We start from the raw sequence: 16,713 nt of genomic DNA, 5'->3' as shown, positions 1-16,713 counted from the left end.
GCCATGCCAATCTCATCCAGAGTTACCTTCGAGCTTGGGTTAAGGGAAAGGGTTCATGAGTAGCCAGGCAGCGCCGTCTCTGCGATCCTGAATGCCAGGCTGTGTTCTGGTCCGTCACGAGTATTCACCCCGTTCTCCAGCCACTTTGTAGCCTCTCTTCTGATCTGGCTTCGTCGATTCTCGTCGCCGAAAGTTTGCTTTTATGTACACATCCCCATGCGAGCCACTGGCATGAGAAACCCCCCGTCCCGATCGCTTTGAAATGCCGAAAAGATTGCAATAATGATACAAGCTGCTTGTCGTGTGTTCGCCCTCGTCTCCGGCTCGAATACCTCCCATGGGCGTAGGTCCATTCTGCCCTCTCTTTTTCCCTCTGTGTGTGTGTGTGTGTGTGTGTGTGTGTGTGTGTGTATCTCTCTCTCTCTCTCTCTCCCTTCGTTTCGTATCCCTTCGATGTCGGATATTTGCTTATTTGTTCTTCTTCTTGTTCGCCTTGGACGCGGGCTGCGACACGCGGTCCTGGAACCGCGACAGGTGGTAGTTGACCTCGCTCCTCCGGGGCTTGCCGGCGCTGGGCTGGTCCATGCACGCGCGCAGGGCCTGCTCGACCTGCGCGCACGCCGATGTGCTGTATCCTGCTGACGCCCAGCATGCTATTGGCGTTGAAGTTTGCAAAAAGTTAGCCAGAGTGCTCTCTCTCCCCCTCTCTCCCTCTCCTCGGCGGCCTATCTGTGGGGGATTCCTGATGTGCCGGACGGGGCGGGCATTTGTGCGTGTATGGATTCGAAGAAAAAAGACGAACCGAGGACTGAAGACATGATGGTCACGCAGGGCCGCTCTCTGGTGCCATTCGGGGCGTGGACGCGCAGCGTCTTGACTGGAGGGAGGCGGAACGGCTTGTGGTGAACGGACGACATTGTGTTGGCTGTTTTTCGTTTCTTCTGTTTTCCTGGTGGGGAGCTGTTGGTGAGTCCGCAGTGCCGTGTTTCGGCAACAACAGCTGGCCTCGGCAATTGGCGGGCGTTGTTGTCGACTCTGGTATGCTTGCTTTGCGCCGACGTGGTGGTGCTGCGAAGCCGCTTCCCGATGGCGATAACTCTTGGTGGTCGTTGTTGGGCGAGAAAATGAGGGTCGCAGGAGTTGTGCATATTTGTGGGGTCGGCACCACTCCTCCCCTGAGATATGCATCATCTTGTGTATTGGTAAATATGCATGTGTTATGTATTTATGCAAATTGCATAAAGTGCCAAAGAACGCCGACCGCGACATCAACCATGAACTCCACCATATTCCAGATCCTTGGTCGAGGCAGCTCCTACATGGGGATGTGGCTCTTCAGTGCTGTCACTGCCTGTTCCCATTTCAACGACCGGCCCACTGGACGTCTTCGCGACGGCTCGGTCACCTACAAAGACAATATTTGTGACTCAGCTTCGTAAGCCAGCAGGGACAAACCCATCACGCTCAGAGTTTCTGTTACATGACTGGTCACAAGAACGGGCAGCGCAATTGCATGGCGTGGCTAGTTCTCCAAAAAGAGCTGCAGAATGACAAGTCAAGCAACGTTTCTCTCTCTGCAGGCTTGTATCACCATCGGCGTCGCCGGTGGTATGGCGAAGCGACCAACTACACGCGACAAACCTTATGGGCCCTGGCTTCCAGCCAGACAGGCTATTGGTGTGCACACGGAGCAAGGGTGGCAGACAGGAACGGCCCATTGTCATGGTGGACCTAACTGGTTCTGTGCCCAGCTGATGGCAAGATGCAAACTCGGCAGCTTGGCATTTTCGCCTTACTTGCGCGAATCCAGGAGCGGGCTGGACGGCGCGAGGCTGAGCGTGAAGACTGTCATTGGAGAAAGAGGGGCAGTGGTTTTTAACGTGTGCTTGTTCGCGAGATCATCAACTGTGCCCGGCCAGCTCAGGTCTACAAAGTAATACAACCTGGATGCGACGCTCTGGGTTGACCGGAGCCGAGCCGAATATTGCCAGTTCACCTGGATGGCCATCAGAACAGCAGTCACACATCGAATGTCCGGCATCGGCGGCCAAACCCGTACGAGGCAATTTCCAAGGCATAGGAGACCAGGTCTTGACAGCGCCATCACACGCGAGCCGGTTCCGAGCGCTTCAACGGAACCGACGCCAATGCTGCCAAGCGCGACTGGATCCATCTGATTAGAAAATTTTATCTTATCAATCTGCGCCATCTACGCCGCTCCACTCCCCCTCGGTGGAAAACTCCCGCACGCGCCTCGACGCTAGGGGCGCCGCTCCTCCAGATTATGGTGCCCGTCGAGCAACTCTGGATCGATCACCTGGGACGCACCTCCACACATGTGGTGGAACAAGGTCATGTGGGCCGAACCTGCATGAGTAGATCAGAGACTAACAGTCGCCGTGGTTGACTGGGGGTTGTTCGTCGGTGTCCGGACGGCTGGGAACTCTTTCCTGCCAAGAAGAGTGTCGGCCAAAACCGTGTGGCCACCCTCATCCGATAGTCAGAGACACACTCACATGCCCTGAAGCCCGTGTTTCTCGTCCTGTGAAGCTTCACTCCCTCGTAGTTGTTGGCCCTGGTTCGGGCGGATAAAGACCACTCTCTTTGATCGGCCATGACGGGGCAGTACCCAGGCCTTCTCTCGGCTTTCTGTCCGAAGAACAGCCACCGGTGTCTGACGGGAATTGCACGTCCATCGTCGACTGTTTCGCAGGTCGCCGGCGGGTGGAGACCGCTGCTTACCCGAAGGTGGGCAAAGCCGCCGAGCCAAGGAGCCAGACCTGGCATGCTGGGACTGAACAGGGCTACGCCGCAGCCCATCACAAGCAAGGGTCCAGGGTCTTGCGGCCATGTACTCCACCCTCATTCTAGGTTTTGGACATGCTGATGGCGTTCCCAAGCCTGTCCAGGAAGAGGCGAGCATGGCTGTCCTGTCGCCTCTCGGGAAGCTATCCTAGCGTCACAGTCACCACGAGGTGTACATAAAGGCGCGCCGTCCCGCCGACGACTTCCGATGCAACATAGCTGACCTATTACCAGTCGAGCGCTCCTAGACTATCAAAAGTCGTCCTCTCACCAGTGGTTTCAGTGGGTTTTGAGCGGCGAATACTCACTCAAGATGAGGAACCCCTTTGCCACCGTCCCGGCCGAGCAGCCAGTGCCCGAGCCCGTTCTCCGTTCCGAGACGGACAAGGAAGCCGGCATGCCCCAGGCCGACGCTGTGGCAGGCAATGACAACCTAAGCGACTCCGAGGACTCCATCTCCAAGGATGCCCAGCTCGGAGTCCAGAAAGTCGAGGCCACCACCAAGGTCTGGACCAAGCAGCACCTCATCATGGCTTACGTCTTGTAAGTTTTAATATGTTATCCTAGTGACTCGGAATAGGAATGGCATTTGCTAATTGCAAGCTATAGCATCTGGATCATCTATTTCGTCGATGCCATGGAACAGGGACTCGGTGGCTTCCTTACCCCCTACGTCACCAGTACCTTCTCCCAACACTCATTGACTGCAGCAACTGGAGTCATTTCTGGAATCATTGGGGGTGTTTCGAAACTTGTTCTCGCCAAGATCTTGGATATCTGGGGCCGCCCGCAGGGCTTCGTGGTCTGCATCTCACTCCTCACTTTGGGCCTCATCATGATGGCTGCTTGCCAGAACGTCGAGACCTACGCGGCTGCTCAGGTATTTTACTGGGTCGGGTAAGTGTCTTTGTGCTGCTGCGCGGTTTTGGAGAGACGTGGGACCTAGTACTGACATGGTTGGGGACCAGTTACAACGGCGTCAGCTACAGCCTTTCGATCTTTATCGCCGATACTTCGCACCTCAAGAACAGAGCACTCATGCTCGCCTTCGTCTCTTCGCCGTATCTGTTCACGGTGTGGTTCACTTCCCCTCTCGCAGCTTCCGTTCTCGCCACTGTGGGTTGGCGATGGGGTTTCGGCATCTTTGCCATTGTCACTCCCTTGATGGCCACTCCTCTTGCGCTATTGTTCCAGCTCAACTACAGGAAAGCCAAGAGAGAGGGCGTCATGCCTGCGCACGAGAGTGGCCGGACCCTGGGCCAGAGCATCAAGCACTACTTCTGGGAGTTTGACGTCATCTGCTTGCTCCTGCTCTGCGGCGGCTTCTCGCTGTTCCTCCTGCCCTTCAACATCTACTCGTACCAGTACTATGGCTGGAGGGACCCGCTCACGCTCTCCATGCTCGTGGTCGGCTTCGTCCTCCTCGTGGCTGCTGTCGTCTGGGAGCAGCGCTTCGCCCCGGTCAAGTTCATGCCCTGGGACCTGCTCAAGGACCGCACCGTCCTCGGCGCCTGCGTGCTCGCCGCGGTGCTCTTCATCGAGTTCTACTTGTGGAACGGATACTTCTTCTCCTTCAACCAGGCCGCGCTGAACATTGACATCATCTCGGCCGGCTACATTGCCAACGTCTACAGCATCGGCTCGTGCCTGATCTCGTTCGTGGCCGGCATCCTGATCCGCTGGAGCGGCCGCTTCAAGTGGGTATGCCTGTACCTCGGCGTGCCCCTGACCATCCTGGGCGTCGGGCTCATGATCCACTTCCGCACGCCCGGCACGACGGTGGGCTACGTGGTGCTCCCTCAGATCCTGATCGCCGCCGGCGGCGGCTTCTGCGTCATCTGCGAGCAGATGGCCGTCATGGCGGCCGCGTCGCACCAGCACGTCGCCGTCGTCCTCGCCGTCGAGGGCATGTTTGCCAGCGTCGGCGGCGCCATCGGCGGCTCCATCGCCACCGCCATCTGGACCTCGCTCTTCCCCGCCAAGCTCGCAGAGTACCTGCCCCAGGAGGCCCAGGCCAACCTCACGACCATCTACGGCAGCCTGCCCGCGCAGCTCTCGTACGAGTGGGGGTCGCCCGAGCGCGACGCCATCGTGCGCGCGTACGGCGAGGCCCAGAAGTGGATGCTCGTCGCGGCCACGACCATCCTGATCGTGGCGATCCCGGCCGTCATGGTCTGGCGCGACATCAAGGTCAAGGACTTCAAGCAGGTCAAGGGCACGGTCATCTGATGAGAGTACGTGCGGGACTCGAGTTGTTTTGGTCTCAGGCAGCGTGCTGGTCTTGCATTGTTGTGATGAAGGAAAACCCAGATTCTTTCTTCATCGCTGCAGCTTGACATCACGTTTTGTCTTTGTAAAAATTGTCGTGGTTGGTGGTTGGCTGGAAAAAAGAGACTGTTCTGCGGAGTTGAAGCCAGTTTCACACACACAAAAGTATTTGGCGCGAAGGAGTGAGAGTTTTACGCAGATATACCCCCTTATCTTAAAAAGTATTGTGATATAATGAGTAATGTGTGGAACCTATCCATGTCGAGGATGCTCTCGTTGTTGCAGCCCTGGTTCGTGACGTACGCGGCGACGACTCGATCTAGATATATCGCATCTAGTGCAAATCAAACTTGCTGAGCACAAAGGTACCCGCCCGTCCATACGGATCTGAATTTAAACAGACAGGTCTCGGTTGATATGAAGATTTTGTATCGCATCATTAATCCAAAATCAAACATCCGTACGTACTCCATCAGCAGTGCAAGTATCGTGTCGTTCGAGCACGATATCCACCTACGTGTTGCAGCGCAGACTGCCTCTCTTGGGGAGGAAAAAAAGGGTGATTGAGCCACGGAAATAATAGATTAGGGGACAAGCAGAGCTTAGTTCATAAAAAAAGACAAGTGCGCTTGCAGAGGCGATGCGACGTCGGAAGCAGACAGAGTCGGAGAGCAAGACTTATGTGTGAGGTGCGCATTACTGCGGCAAATGGCAAAAAGGAAATCCGAATGGTGTTAGCAGTTCTCCGTTTCGATCGGAGGACCTCCGGGTTATGAGCCCGGCGCGCTTCCCCTGCGCCAAACTGCTTATGGACTTTGTTGAAATCGGTGGCTCTTATCGCGGTACATGATTACACCACATCTTTGGCGAGATCCTCCCAGCTGGGTTATTGCTCATCAGCGACGAGAAACACCCAGGAAATGTGTTTTCTACAAGTGTCAATGGGTGGAGCCTTTCTGCGGGACGTCCTGAGAGTCCAAGCAAGGAGATGGGATACCTTGGCCGGGCCAAACCTTGCAGAGCTTGGACAGCAAATGAAAGGGAAGTGGAAGAAGGAGAGAGAGGAAAGGGTCGAATGCGGGCGAGCAGAGTGAGAGATGAGGGGTATAGCAGGTGCACGAGCTGATTTGTGCTGAGGACAAGTCAGGAGCTTGGCTTCGATAACAGGACAACAGTACATGGGCATTGGGACTATGCAGCAGGTCCCCGCATTGCGCTAAAAGGCGATCAGCACATCTTGAGTTGTAACCTTATCGACCTTATTCTTGGCTGTAGTTCACGTGTTCAGAGAGAGATCCAGAGGAGCTGGCGAGATCATAGTCGTCCAAGTTGGTCTGCGCTTTGCAAGTGGTAGTTGCTCCAGGTGCAATGACTTGCGAAGCTGCCGTGGAGGACATCAGTGACTTGGAGACGTCCCGTGTCTTACTGTCTCAGTCAGCAGCCTGCTCCCCGTTTACCGACTAAGAGCCCCCAGCCGCGATTCCACAGCTGAGATGCATGATCTGCATGTGAGAAGTGAAGTGAACAAGCGTTTGCACAACCTCGAATCGTGCCTATATCTTTTTGGGTGCTGCGCTCGGGATTGCCCATCAACTTCCCTTTGAATTGTCCCATTCTTCAAATCGCTTCGAACATATCTCAGATGTGCAAATCATGAAGACGGTCATCTGTCTTGTCCACGGGGCAGGGCATCAGCCCTTGCACTACAAATATCTCATTGATGCGCTGAGGCGGCACGGGCTGACGGTCGCTGCGCCGCCCCTACCAACCTCGGGTTACGACGATGCTTCTGCGACCAAGACACACCTAGAAGACGTGGCGAGAGTCCGAGAGTACCTGGTGCCTTTTCTCGAGCAAGGCTACGAGGCAATTCTGGTCGGCCACAGTTACGGCGGAAGGATCATCACCCAGGCAGCTGCGGGCTTGACAGGAGAGGAGCGGGCTGCAGCAGGACAAGATGGTGGTGTGGTGGCTCTGGTCTACATTGCAGCCTTTACGGAGAAGGAGCAGCCGCTGACTCCAGAGATTCTGGGTGTTCCACCAGAAGATGTGAATGTACGTGCAGTCAGTCCTTGCCCTTGAGAGGGGTTTGCCATTGTTGCTAGACATTCTGTTGCTGACTACGGGTCCTGTTTCTATGGCAGCCTGCGACCAAGCTGCTCTGGCCCGAGGCCGCAATTCGAGCCATGTACCACGACATCGAACCCGGCCGTGCAAACGAGGCAGTCGCGCTGCTGCAGCGTCAGAGCCCACGGGATCTTGACGGAGCCGCAGTCTGCAAGTCGTCGGATGTCCCGGTTCCCAAGCGGTATGTTGCGTGCCGGCAGGACCGAGTCATCAGCTTCGGGACGCAGCTTCAGTTCGCAGAGGCGGCGGTCGCCAAGGTGGTGGCGGAGCTGGAGAGCGGACACTCCCCATGGCTGCGGGACGACGGGATCAGGGCTATTGTGGATTGTGTCCTTGAATTCAGCAGGCGACGGCAAGACGACGTGTGATGACGGGCAGGAAAGGAACAACTGTGCTGAGGTCGTACGTGTACTGAGGAGGAGGATGTCATCATGCTATACCTACCATGAGGTTCCCACTTCCAAGACGTACGAAACTTGTTCTCGAATGACCTTGACCTGGCCAGACCCTGTTTGCCTTTTCCAAGGCTGGGGCCCCTGCCTGCCTGCCAGCATCGCCCCGTGTCCCCGAGCCAAGCTATGCCCATTGCATGCACGTCGTCGCAAGGTTTCTCAGCCGATGGCGTGTGTCTCGCCCGTTTGGCTCAGGGCAGTCCAGGCCCGCAAGCCCACGCTAGTCCAGGCAGGCTGCCGGCCCCAAAACACCCCGCTGCCGCCGACGTGCCAGCCCAATATAGAACCCGGCGCCTCGACCCCAGCTCTCAACAACGCCGATTCCCACCTCCATCAGCATCATCAACAAACAACAAACAACAAACAACATCAACAGCCCAGTCCGCTCCTTCACACTAGACCCGACCCCGGCAGGGACCATTCACCTCTCGCCCCGTCGACGGCTGTACGCCCTATATACAAACGACCGTCTTCACAATCTTCCTTGTACATACGAGATCAAGCGCAGGCCCGGCGCCCCAGGCAACCACATCTGCTTCGCGACGAACAATCGGAAGCCGCTCGGAGTCACGAAAAGCGCGTGCATGTCTTCATCGATCTTCTTCTTTGGTGATTCGCGAATGCCTCAGTTTCTTCGCCGCGCTGCCACGAGCCCATAATATCCTTAGAACGAGCCTTCACGCAGTATCCAGCCGATATACGAGCTAGCCAACATCTTATGCTTGGCCCAGCGTCCACAGACACCCGCCACTAGAATCGTCGGCAACTCCAACCCGCCGTCGCTGGGAATCTCTACTGCCTGACATCTTTCAGCAATGTCTGGGCCTTTCGACACGGTCAAGTCGGACCCCATAGAACCCTTCGCCCGGACACAAGAGCCGGACGAGGGATACTCCGAACACCCTCTCTACTCTGCCGTGGCGAGCGCGTATACCGCAAATGGCGCCATCATCCCGACGCAATCCCTTGAAGAACTTGCAGCCTGGTTGTCTACCCACAAGCACAGCATCTCTCTGCAGGACAAGACGAGTGAGTACAACACCGGTCGCCAGCTAGTTATCAATTTGGCAGCGATGGTACGGATCTCGCACTGACCAAGGCCGTCTCTAGATCTTGCCATGCTCCTTCTCAATGACCTGCCAACAACCGTCATTGCCGACATCGTCATGAACCACCTCAACCCTCGCCTATACATTAATTTTGTGGACCACCTGCCACCGGAAATATGTCTCAAGATCTTTGGCTACCTGGACCCAATGTCCCTAATTCATCTTGCTATGTGCTGTCGAGGCTGGTACGATCTCGCCCTCGACCGGAAGCTGTGGGAGCGACTATACTATCTTGAGGGCTGGCAGGCGGTCTTGCCAGAAATCGAGGCTGCCGAGCAGCGCATGAACGATACACAAATGCACAGCCAGAGATGCCTCTCACCAGAAGAAGAGCATGCAAGCAAACGACGGGCTGTCTCAGATCCAGCTGGCGGTGACGATCGGGATGCAGAGATGCCGGATGTTGACCAGCTTTCAAGACATGAGCTTCGGGATACTGCCATGACAGGCACAAGCCTGTTTGGCGGGCCTTTGGCTAAAGGCAGCGGCTCGTCCACCAGGACAACAACAAGCGTCACACAACACTTGGACGACCTCATGGTGGCTTCCCCCAGCCCGGTGTCAGGCCCATCAAAACGTCCGCCATCGAGCATAGACAAGGGCAAAGGACGAGCTACGACGGGAACGAGCTTTGACTCAGGTGTGGTCGTAGGCCACACGACACAGCTGCCGAAAGCTGCATTGTGGCTACTCGACCAACGCGACGGGCGGTACAAGCTCAACTGGAAGTATCTCTACACCATGCGGAAACGGCTTGAGAAGAACTGGGATCGCGGGCGCTTCACAAACTTCCAGCTTCCTCACCCTGATTATGTCGAGGAGGGGCACAAGGAGTGCATCTACAGCTTACAGTACAACGCCGAGTATCTTGTCAGTGGAAGCAGGGATAAGTCGATACGCATCTGGAACCTGCAAACGCGACGACTCGTACGTCCACCGCTCCAGGACCACACTGGCTCGGTATTATGCCTACAATTCGACTCAGACCCCGATGAAGATTTGATTGTATCCGGAAGCAGCGATTCGGACGTGATTCTATGGCGCTTCTCAACAGGCCAGATAATACAGCGCCTGCGAAGGGCACACCAAGAATCTGTGCTCAACGTCAAATTCGACAAGCGAATCCTGGTGACGTGTTCCAAGGACCGTACAATCAAGATCTTCAATCGTGTACCACTGCGGGCCGGCGATGTTGGTTACGGTGACATCAATACGGTTTCCCCTGTCCCCATCAATCTCAAGGACTATGGATATGATGATCCTTTGAGCCAGCTGCCAATCAAGCCGCCTTACACGATGATTGGATGCTTGGAAGGTCACGGTGCAGCTGTCAACGCCGTCCAGATCTGCAACAATGAGATTGTCTCGGCTAGTGGCGATCGACATATCAAGGTCTGGGACTGGCCGAACCAGATCTGCCGGAGAACTTTCCTAGGGCACAACAAGGGCATCGCCTGCGTACAATACGACGGTCGTAGGATTGTCAGCGGCAGCAGTGATAATGAGGTCAAGGTCTTTGATCGAGAGACTGGACTCGAGGTTGCGAGTCTCCGCGCTCACAGCAATTTGGTGCGAACCGTACAAGCCGGCTTTGGTGACCTCCCTTACAGTGTCGAGGAAGATCACATGCAGGCCAGGGCGGTCGATCAAGCATACTTCAAGGCCAGAGATGCTGGAGAGCTCGACGAGCACGAGCAGTTGAGAAACCGCCCGCTCAACTCGGGAAGTCGTCGGCCGCAGGATATCACAGCCTATGGAGCGAAGCTTCCTCCAGGTGGCGGAGGTGGTCCTTACGGACGTATCGTCTCGGGCTCGTATGATCAGACAATCATTATTTGGCGTCGCGACGAGGAAGGAGTCTGGCGAAGCGCGCACATTTTGCGACAGGAGGAAGGCGCACAAGCAGCGCTCCAGCAAAACCCGTCGCGAAACACTGCTCCCAGAGCTGAGAGGCCATCCTCGCCGCCCGTGTCAGCCAGCAGGCGGCCTTCACCAGCACAGCTCACCACGCAGCCGCCACAGCCTCCGGCAAGTGCGCCACCTCTGCTTCAGCCCAGCTCCGTCCCTAACCATGGTCTGGCACACGCACGGCCGGCTGGCCCACCACAAAGCAGTGTCCCGTATATGCGGATGATTGATAGCATCATACCTCAAGGACCAGGTGCGCTCCAGCAAGCACTGGCGACATACCCGACCATGCTGTCATATCATAGTCACATCCAAGCAGCTATCGATCGTGAGCCGAATCCCAACAGTCGGCGGCAACTGCGACAGGTTGTCACGAACGCGCTCATTCGTGTACAAATAGCCCAGAACCGAACAGTGGCATCGCTTCAAGACGGATCCGCGACTCAACTACCAGGGTTGTCGCAGCTAGATCGGCCCGATGCTGTCGATCAGCTCCAATCTCTGGCATCATCATCACGAGCAGCGAGCGGTTCCGTCAGCGAACGCGCGAATGCATTCGCGGCAGGGCCCTCTGCACTACCAGCTATCTCGAATCTCATGAACCCGCGGCTTCAGTCACTGACTGGTCAAGGACAACCGCCAGTGCAACTCGCCCCTCCTTTGATCCAGCCGCAGCACGCACAGACTCTGCCAGTTCCCCAAGGAGCTTCTGTGCTACCAGCAGACAACGATGCTGCTGGTGGGGCTGGCGGTCATCATCAGCAGCAGCAGCAGCAGCAACAGCAACAACAACATCACCAGCAGCATCATGGGCTTCTTCAAAGCCAGCAGCACCATCCTCACATTGCCCAGGGAGATGCCGCGGCCAACCCGGCACGCATCTTCAAACTGCAGTTTGACGCGCGACGCATCATCTGCTGCAGTCAGACAAGTACGATTGTGGGTTGGGATTTCTGTAACGGCGACCCAGAGCTCGAAGAGGTCGCGCGGTTCTTTGCCACTGTCGAATGAGCGTTGTGCTCCCCAGTGAGTATCAAGCAGGAAGTGCAAATGCGGGCAGGTGGTGTTAGTACAGGCGATCAGGGGCCCCATTGGTTTTCTGGAGCACAGAGGCTCATGAGAGCGGCCGTATGATGTAATGCAGCAGATTTATCCTCATGAACAAGAAGCGTGTCACTAGACATTTTAATGATATGAAGCCCTAGTATTGTTTCGCTGCTAGTGCCACACGCACACGCGAGTAAGTGTTGGTCTGGACAAAGCGCCATCATCATCACAGAATGCGGAAGTACATTTTGGTAAAAGTGCTGCCTATTGGACACGGTTTCGCGCACATTGATCAACCACAACAGAATACAATCTCGCTATCTATGCAGAAGTTAGGATATCGACACAAAAAGACACGACTACCTCGCCGCCTCCTGGACCTTGCCCGCTGTCTCCGGCGGCTCGTCGATAAACTCGGGCACCTCGTCCTTCAAGAAGGCGAGGTCGCTCCCGGCCCCCTCCATGCCGGCGCCCTCCATCTCCATCTCGGCGCCCAGCATCTCGAGCTCGGCGTCGAGCTCGGCCTCGTCGACGTCTTCGGGGACCTCGTAGCCCCTGCTGAGCGTCTCCTGGATCTCGTTGCCCACGTCCATGAGGTCCGCCATCTCGTCCTGCATGCGCTCAATCTTGTCGAGGTCGACCTTGCCGTACTGCTTGCGCAGCTCCTTCTGCGTCGTCTTCATCGCGTCGACGGTCGTCATGACGCCCGCCAGGTTGTCCTGCATCGTCTGCGCCTGCTCCATGTTCCACACCTGGCTCTGCAGCTGGTCGCGCTGGGCCTCGTACTGCTTCCGCCGCTGCAGGACCTTGAGGGCCTTTTGCTTCAGCGCGTTCTTGCCGGGGCCATCGCGCATCTTGGCCATCTTCCCTTGGTACGTGCCGAGCTCGGCGTTGAGCGAGGCGATCTTTACGTCGAAGCCGCCGATCCGCGTGTCGAGGTTGCCAATCGCCGAGTTGAGGGTCGGCTTGGGGCCCTTGGGGGCGCTACCGAAGAGGCGGTTCATCTTGGGGGCGGGGGGGCGGACCGACTTGTGGTTCTAAAGGATGTTGATGAAAAGCGAGCCGTGTGGAAAGGAGACAAGAGAGATGTGTGTGGACGCTTGCTCGAAGCTGTCGCCGCAACGTCGGACGGAAGCGAGTCGACACGGAGGTGGCTGAAGTGGGTGGCCCTGCCGAGTTGTGTCGTTTTGTGTTCTGCCCAGTATTCGGACCAGGCTCTGCCCCAGATATCACAGAGGCTTTGAGCGCTTCGTGTTCGACTTTGGGCGGGACAGCGTTTCCGTGCTGCTTTCCGGTGCGCTGGGGTTGGTGGTGCGATGTTGTTGTTGTTGCTGCTGCTGGTGGTGGCAGGGCTGCAAGCTTCGAGCAGAGCGTTGCTTGCGTCCGCGTTGTCGCTGTCGGACTGGTTTGGCTGGTGCCTGGCAGGAGTGGTTGGGGGAGATGGTGCAGTCTCTCGTGAGGCCGACGATGGCTGCCTCAGTCAGTGGTCGGCCGTAGCTGCGGCGATCGCGGGGGCTGGCGGGCATGACATGACGTGTGGGGGAGGGCCTGCCTGCGCTGCCAGTGTGGGGCCACCTGGATCCAGCTTCTCTCGTGTGGGCAGCTGCAGCCAGGCGCTGCTGCTTCAAACGACGAGGCAAGCTGAGTAGCATGTGATCAGCTCCCTCGACCACGACGTCTGGCTTTCATCAAACTTTGTTGCCCGCAGATGCTGCTTTCTTCCTTATTCCTCTTCTTTTCTTTCTTTTTTTTTCTTTGTGAGGGCTCTCTTGCGATCCGAAAGGATTTTGACAGACTAGGAGTTCGCGGCGACCCGATTCCAAGGTTGAGCAGAGGATCCGAGTGGTCGGCATGCTTGCGTTTTGGGGCTTGTTGAAGGGGCCACTACGAAGTCTCGAGAAGACTTGACATGTCCGAGCGACGGCCATATGTGCCAGGATAAGTGCCACGCACATTCAGGGCCGCTTTGCCAATGGCAGTATCTCTTCGAGCCCGTGTCGTTGGACCGAGCCTATGGAGCGACATTGTCCAAGCGCAGCACTAGAGATGGCTCGGGGGAGATTTTTCGGAATGATCGCCGCGGCCCGTCTTGTTCGGCTCGTCTTGTTGAGGATGACTCGTGACACAGAACGGTGACTTCCCTTGATTATGAGGCAAGAGACATGGCAGCATCACAGATGATGATACCAGGTCCATGCAAGTGGGTTGCATGCACGATGCTTGTGCCGTATCACTGCCGTCCCGTCAAATACGAACCCGTCGCGAGCCGTGCTGTGGCCTCGGTGGGGATGGCCAGATAATGCGGCCAAGCTGATACTGTGCAAAAGTGCCTGATTCGCGACCCCGCGTTCGCGTTCGTACTCGCTGCCTGCCGAGTAGGAATCAATCACACGGCACGGCATTGGCTGGCTGGCATCGAGTCCCTGCCCTGCGGCGCTGGTTCGTAAAGCAAAGGGGGGGGACCCCTGCCGAAACATCGCATCCGGGTGCGGAGACGCAGCCACCAGCTGCGCCGGGCTCCCTGTCCTTCTCAATGTCAACCACCACCAGCATGGAGTACGCCCGACAACACGCAGCACGTCTTCTGAATCATCCGGCCATGGCTTGCAACAAAGCAGCACCACTGGCGGCAGTCCCCGCGCCAAGTACGACGCCCAGTGACGAACCCACCCATTGCCATCAAGATATACCTAGTGGCTAGCGTGCGTATAGAATGCCTTGGTGGTGCCCTGATCCGCCCCGTACGGGCACGAGTGGCCCAGCACAGATGCGCCGGAGCCATCCCACTCCACCGCCCTCTTATTCGCATCCCGCAGCCCCTGATTCGGCCTCGTTGCGGCCATGGCGCCATGTCGCCCACTCCTTAGCCTCTGGTGCCCGGCCTAGTACCTGGTCTGGTGTACCTGGGCACTTCGATGCTGCTCCCTTATCGACGGCGGCGCAAGATGTGCTGGCAACCCAGCTTTGGAGAATTATTTAGACTCGGGGCTGTCCCCTTGGACCCGTAGGCGGAAGCTATAACCTTGTTTCCGCCGCACTTGCCTTGACAATCTCGTGGAGCTGTTCCTTGTCGTCCACAGCACTTCATCGCCGCAATGAACGTGACCATCGAATCGCCGTGGGCCGAGTCCATCTTTCGTCGACTGCCAGAGGGCATACCCGTCTCCCTCCAGGCAGTCCTGGCCACCATTGTCCTCGGCACCATTTATTCGGTCGTAACCAAGGACCGGCCTGTCGCTGGCATCCCCATTGCCTCTCTCGATGGCAAGACTCCGAGGAAGAGCTGGCTCTGGCACGGCCGCGAGCTCGTCAGACTTGGCGATGACAAGGTCAATACACTTCTTGTACCCTCAAACAGTGGCGGGTTCCGCGGCCACTGCCAATAAATGCTGACCACGGTGTCATGTTATGTAGTACTCTGGAGGGCCATATCAAGTCCTGACCGGCACAGGCCCCAAGATCATCTTGCCCAACCGCTTCGCCGACGAGATCAAGAACAACCCGCAGATGTTTATGCACCTGGCTTTCAAGAAGGTATAAAGCTGGCCAGCAGCTGATCAGCGTCGCCCAAACGTCCCGCTGACCGCAAACACAGGACTTTTTCATCGAATATCCCGGCTTCGATGGCCACCGCATCGGCCTCGAGAACGACTGGTTGATCCAAACTACTGTGCGTACGAAGTTGACCCAGTCGCTCAACCTGATCACTGGTGATCTCGTCGACGAGACTACTGCTTCTCTCCAGGACGTCTATGGTGGCGTCGATGATTGGGAGACGCGCAGTCTAAGGGAGGACGTCATCGAAGTTGTCGCCCGCTTGTCGTCCCGTGTCTTCCTCGGCCTGCCGCTCTGCCGCAATCGACGATGGCTCGAGATCACCAAGTCTTATACCGTTGACTCTTTTACCATCTCGTTCATCATGCGTGCCGCCCCATGGTTCATGAGGCCTTTGGCGTATTGGCTCAACCCAATGTCCGCAAGGCTTCGCAAAGCCGTCCGTGATGCCCGTAACCTGATCGATCCTGAGGTCAAGAGGCGTCTGGACATTGTCGACAAGGCCAAGGCCGCGGGCGAGAAGCCGCCCAAGATGGCCGACACGATTGGGTGGATGTACGATGTAGCCAACGGTGCCAACATCGACTATGTAGCAGGTCAGCTGTCTCTGAGCATGGCAGCGATCCATACCACCACAGAGACGACATGTGCGATTATCATGGACTTGTGCGACCACCCCGAGGTTGTGCCACAGCTGCGTGAGGAGGTAATCCGGGTCATTGGCGAGGGCGGCTGGGCCAAGACTAGCTTGTACAAGCTTAAGTTGATGGACAGCTTCATCAAGGAAGGCCAGAGGGTGCGGCCTATGGGTACAAGTGAGTTCTCGCTTCCTATCCAGACAAGACATCTTCGCAAACTGACATCACGCTTCATCCTAGCCTCAATGAATCGCCTCGTTACTGAGGAAACTACGCTGTCCGATGGAACCGTCCTGCCAAAAGGTGTGCGCATCATGGTGGCCACCAACTTCATGGATCCCGAGCTGTATCCCGAGCCTGAGAAGTTCGATGCTGCACGATTTCTCAAGATGCGCGAGCGCGAGGGTGAGGAACACAGCTGGCAACTCGTCACAACCACACCTGCGCACATGTTCTTCGGCCACGGCCAGCATGCCTGCCCGGGCCGCTTCTTTGCTGCCAATGAAGTCAAGATCCTGCTGTGCCACCTGCTGCTGAAGTATGACTTTCGCTGGGCCCCAGGTGAGAAGCCTGTGCCGATGCAGATGTTTGAGACTGTCGCGTCGACGCACCAAGACACCAAGGTCCAGATGAGGAGAAGGGTGCCGGAGATTGATCTGGACACTATTGAGGTGAAGTGAGCGGCATTGTGGATGTTGGGGGCTCTTTTTCATTGAAAGCCAGGGATGTGGCGTTGGGGAGTTTGTGGTCATCGTGGGTGGTGGCTCTGTGGATTTCAATGCTTCAGCAACAACCCAGCTTTTC

General features: G+C 56.8%; 6 protein-coding genes and 1 non-coding gene across 7 annotated transcripts; 4 read left to right on the top strand and 3 right to left on the bottom strand.

Moving 5' to 3' along the window:
• Positions 1-455: 455 nt before the first annotated feature.
• Positions 456-1,188, bottom strand: B0I36DRAFT_310154 (uncharacterized protein). Its single transcript, XM_046152221.1, has 2 exons — positions 803-1,188; positions 456-653 (listed from the first exon to the last, which is right to left on the bottom strand). The coding sequence occupies exons 1-2, from the start codon at positions 1,146-1,148 to the stop codon at positions 469-471; spliced, it is 531 nt and encodes a 176-aa protein (XP_046018248.1). The 5' UTR covers positions 1,149-1,188; the 3' UTR covers positions 456-468.
• Positions 1,189-3,118: 1,930 nt separating this feature from the next.
• On the top strand, positions 3,119-5,034 carry B0I36DRAFT_343978 (siderophore iron transporter mirB; the record flags this gene model as incomplete). Its single annotated transcript, XM_046156215.1, has 3 exons — positions 3,119-3,348; positions 3,415-3,702; positions 3,774-5,034. The coding sequence occupies 3 exons, from the start codon at positions 3,119-3,121 to the stop codon at positions 5,032-5,034; spliced, it is 1,779 nt and encodes a 592-aa protein (XP_046018247.1).
• Positions 5,035-5,808: 774 nt separating this feature from the next.
• On the bottom strand, positions 5,809-5,880 carry B0I36DRAFT_t10. Its single transcript has one exon. It is a non-coding gene; the product is annotated as a tRNA-Met (tRNA).
• Positions 5,881-6,508: 628 nt separating this feature from the next.
• On the top strand, positions 6,509-7,779 carry B0I36DRAFT_310148 (Alpha/beta hydrolase fold-1). The gene is made up of 2 exons (XM_046152220.1): positions 6,509-7,128; positions 7,218-7,779. Exons 1-2 carry the CDS (start codon positions 6,727-6,729, stop codon positions 7,566-7,568), a joined length of 753 nt encoding a protein of 250 aa, XP_046018246.1. The 5' UTR covers positions 6,509-6,726; the 3' UTR covers positions 7,569-7,779.
• A 209-nt stretch (positions 7,780-7,988) lies between these two features.
• B0I36DRAFT_259412 (uncharacterized protein) lies at positions 7,989-11,884 on the top strand. The gene is made up of 2 exons (XM_046151104.1): positions 7,989-8,681; positions 8,763-11,884. Exons 1-2 carry the CDS (start codon positions 8,468-8,470, stop codon positions 11,678-11,680), a joined length of 3,132 nt encoding a protein of 1,043 aa, XP_046018245.1. The 5' UTR covers positions 7,989-8,467; the 3' UTR covers positions 11,681-11,884.
• Positions 11,885-12,075: 191 nt separating this feature from the next.
• On the bottom strand, positions 12,076-12,720 carry B0I36DRAFT_233827 (Snf7 family protein; the record flags this gene model as incomplete). The annotated part of the gene is made up of 1 exon (XM_046149256.1): positions 12,076-12,720. The coding sequence occupies one exon, from the start codon at positions 12,718-12,720 to the stop codon at positions 12,076-12,078; it is 645 nt and encodes a 214-aa protein (XP_046018244.1).
• Positions 12,721-14,811: 2,091 nt separating this feature from the next.
• On the top strand, positions 14,812-16,589 carry B0I36DRAFT_370980 (cytochrome P450; the record flags this gene model as incomplete). Its single annotated transcript, XM_046159971.1, has 4 exons — positions 14,812-15,045; positions 15,131-15,250; positions 15,312-16,086; positions 16,150-16,589. The coding sequence occupies 4 exons, from the start codon at positions 14,812-14,814 to the stop codon at positions 16,587-16,589; spliced, it is 1,569 nt and encodes a 522-aa protein (XP_046018243.1).
• Positions 16,590-16,713: the final 124 nt, after the last annotated feature.

The sequence above is a fragment of the Microdochium trichocladiopsis genome (genome assembly GCF_020744255.1).
Source record: "Microdochium trichocladiopsis strain MPI-CAGE-CH-0230 chromosome Unknown B0I36scaffold_1, whole genome shotgun sequence".
Classification (NCBI taxonomy): Eukaryota; Fungi; Ascomycota; class Sordariomycetes; order Xylariales; family Microdochiaceae; genus Microdochium; species Microdochium trichocladiopsis.
Note: the sequence above shows the minus strand (reverse complement) of the source record. Positions and strands in the feature narration are given on the sequence as shown.

Bases quoted from the DNA above. Each gene is read 5' to 3' on its own strand.
- B0I36DRAFT_310154 (XM_046152221.1), bottom strand. From the start codon at position 1,148: ATGCACAACTCCTGCGACCCTCATTTTCTCGCCCAACAACGACCACCA. The intron at 654-802 runs GTTCGTCTTTTT...CAACGCCAATAG, and splicing joins CATCATGTCTTCAGTCCTCG to CATGCTGGGCGTCAGCAGGA.
- B0I36DRAFT_310148 (XM_046152220.1), top strand. From the start codon at position 6,727: ATGAAGACGGTCATCTGTCTTGTCCACGGGGCAGGGCATCAGCCCTTG. The intron at 7,129-7,217 runs GTACGTGCAGTC...TTTCTATGGCAG, and splicing joins TTCCACCAGAAGATGTGAAT to CCTGCGACCAAGCTGCTCTG.
- B0I36DRAFT_259412 (XM_046151104.1), top strand. From the start codon at position 8,468: ATGTCTGGGCCTTTCGACACGGTCAAGTCGGACCCCATAGAACCCTTC. The intron at 8,682-8,762 runs GTGAGTACAACA...GGCCGTCTCTAG, and splicing joins CTCTCTGCAGGACAAGACGA to ATCTTGCCATGCTCCTTCTC.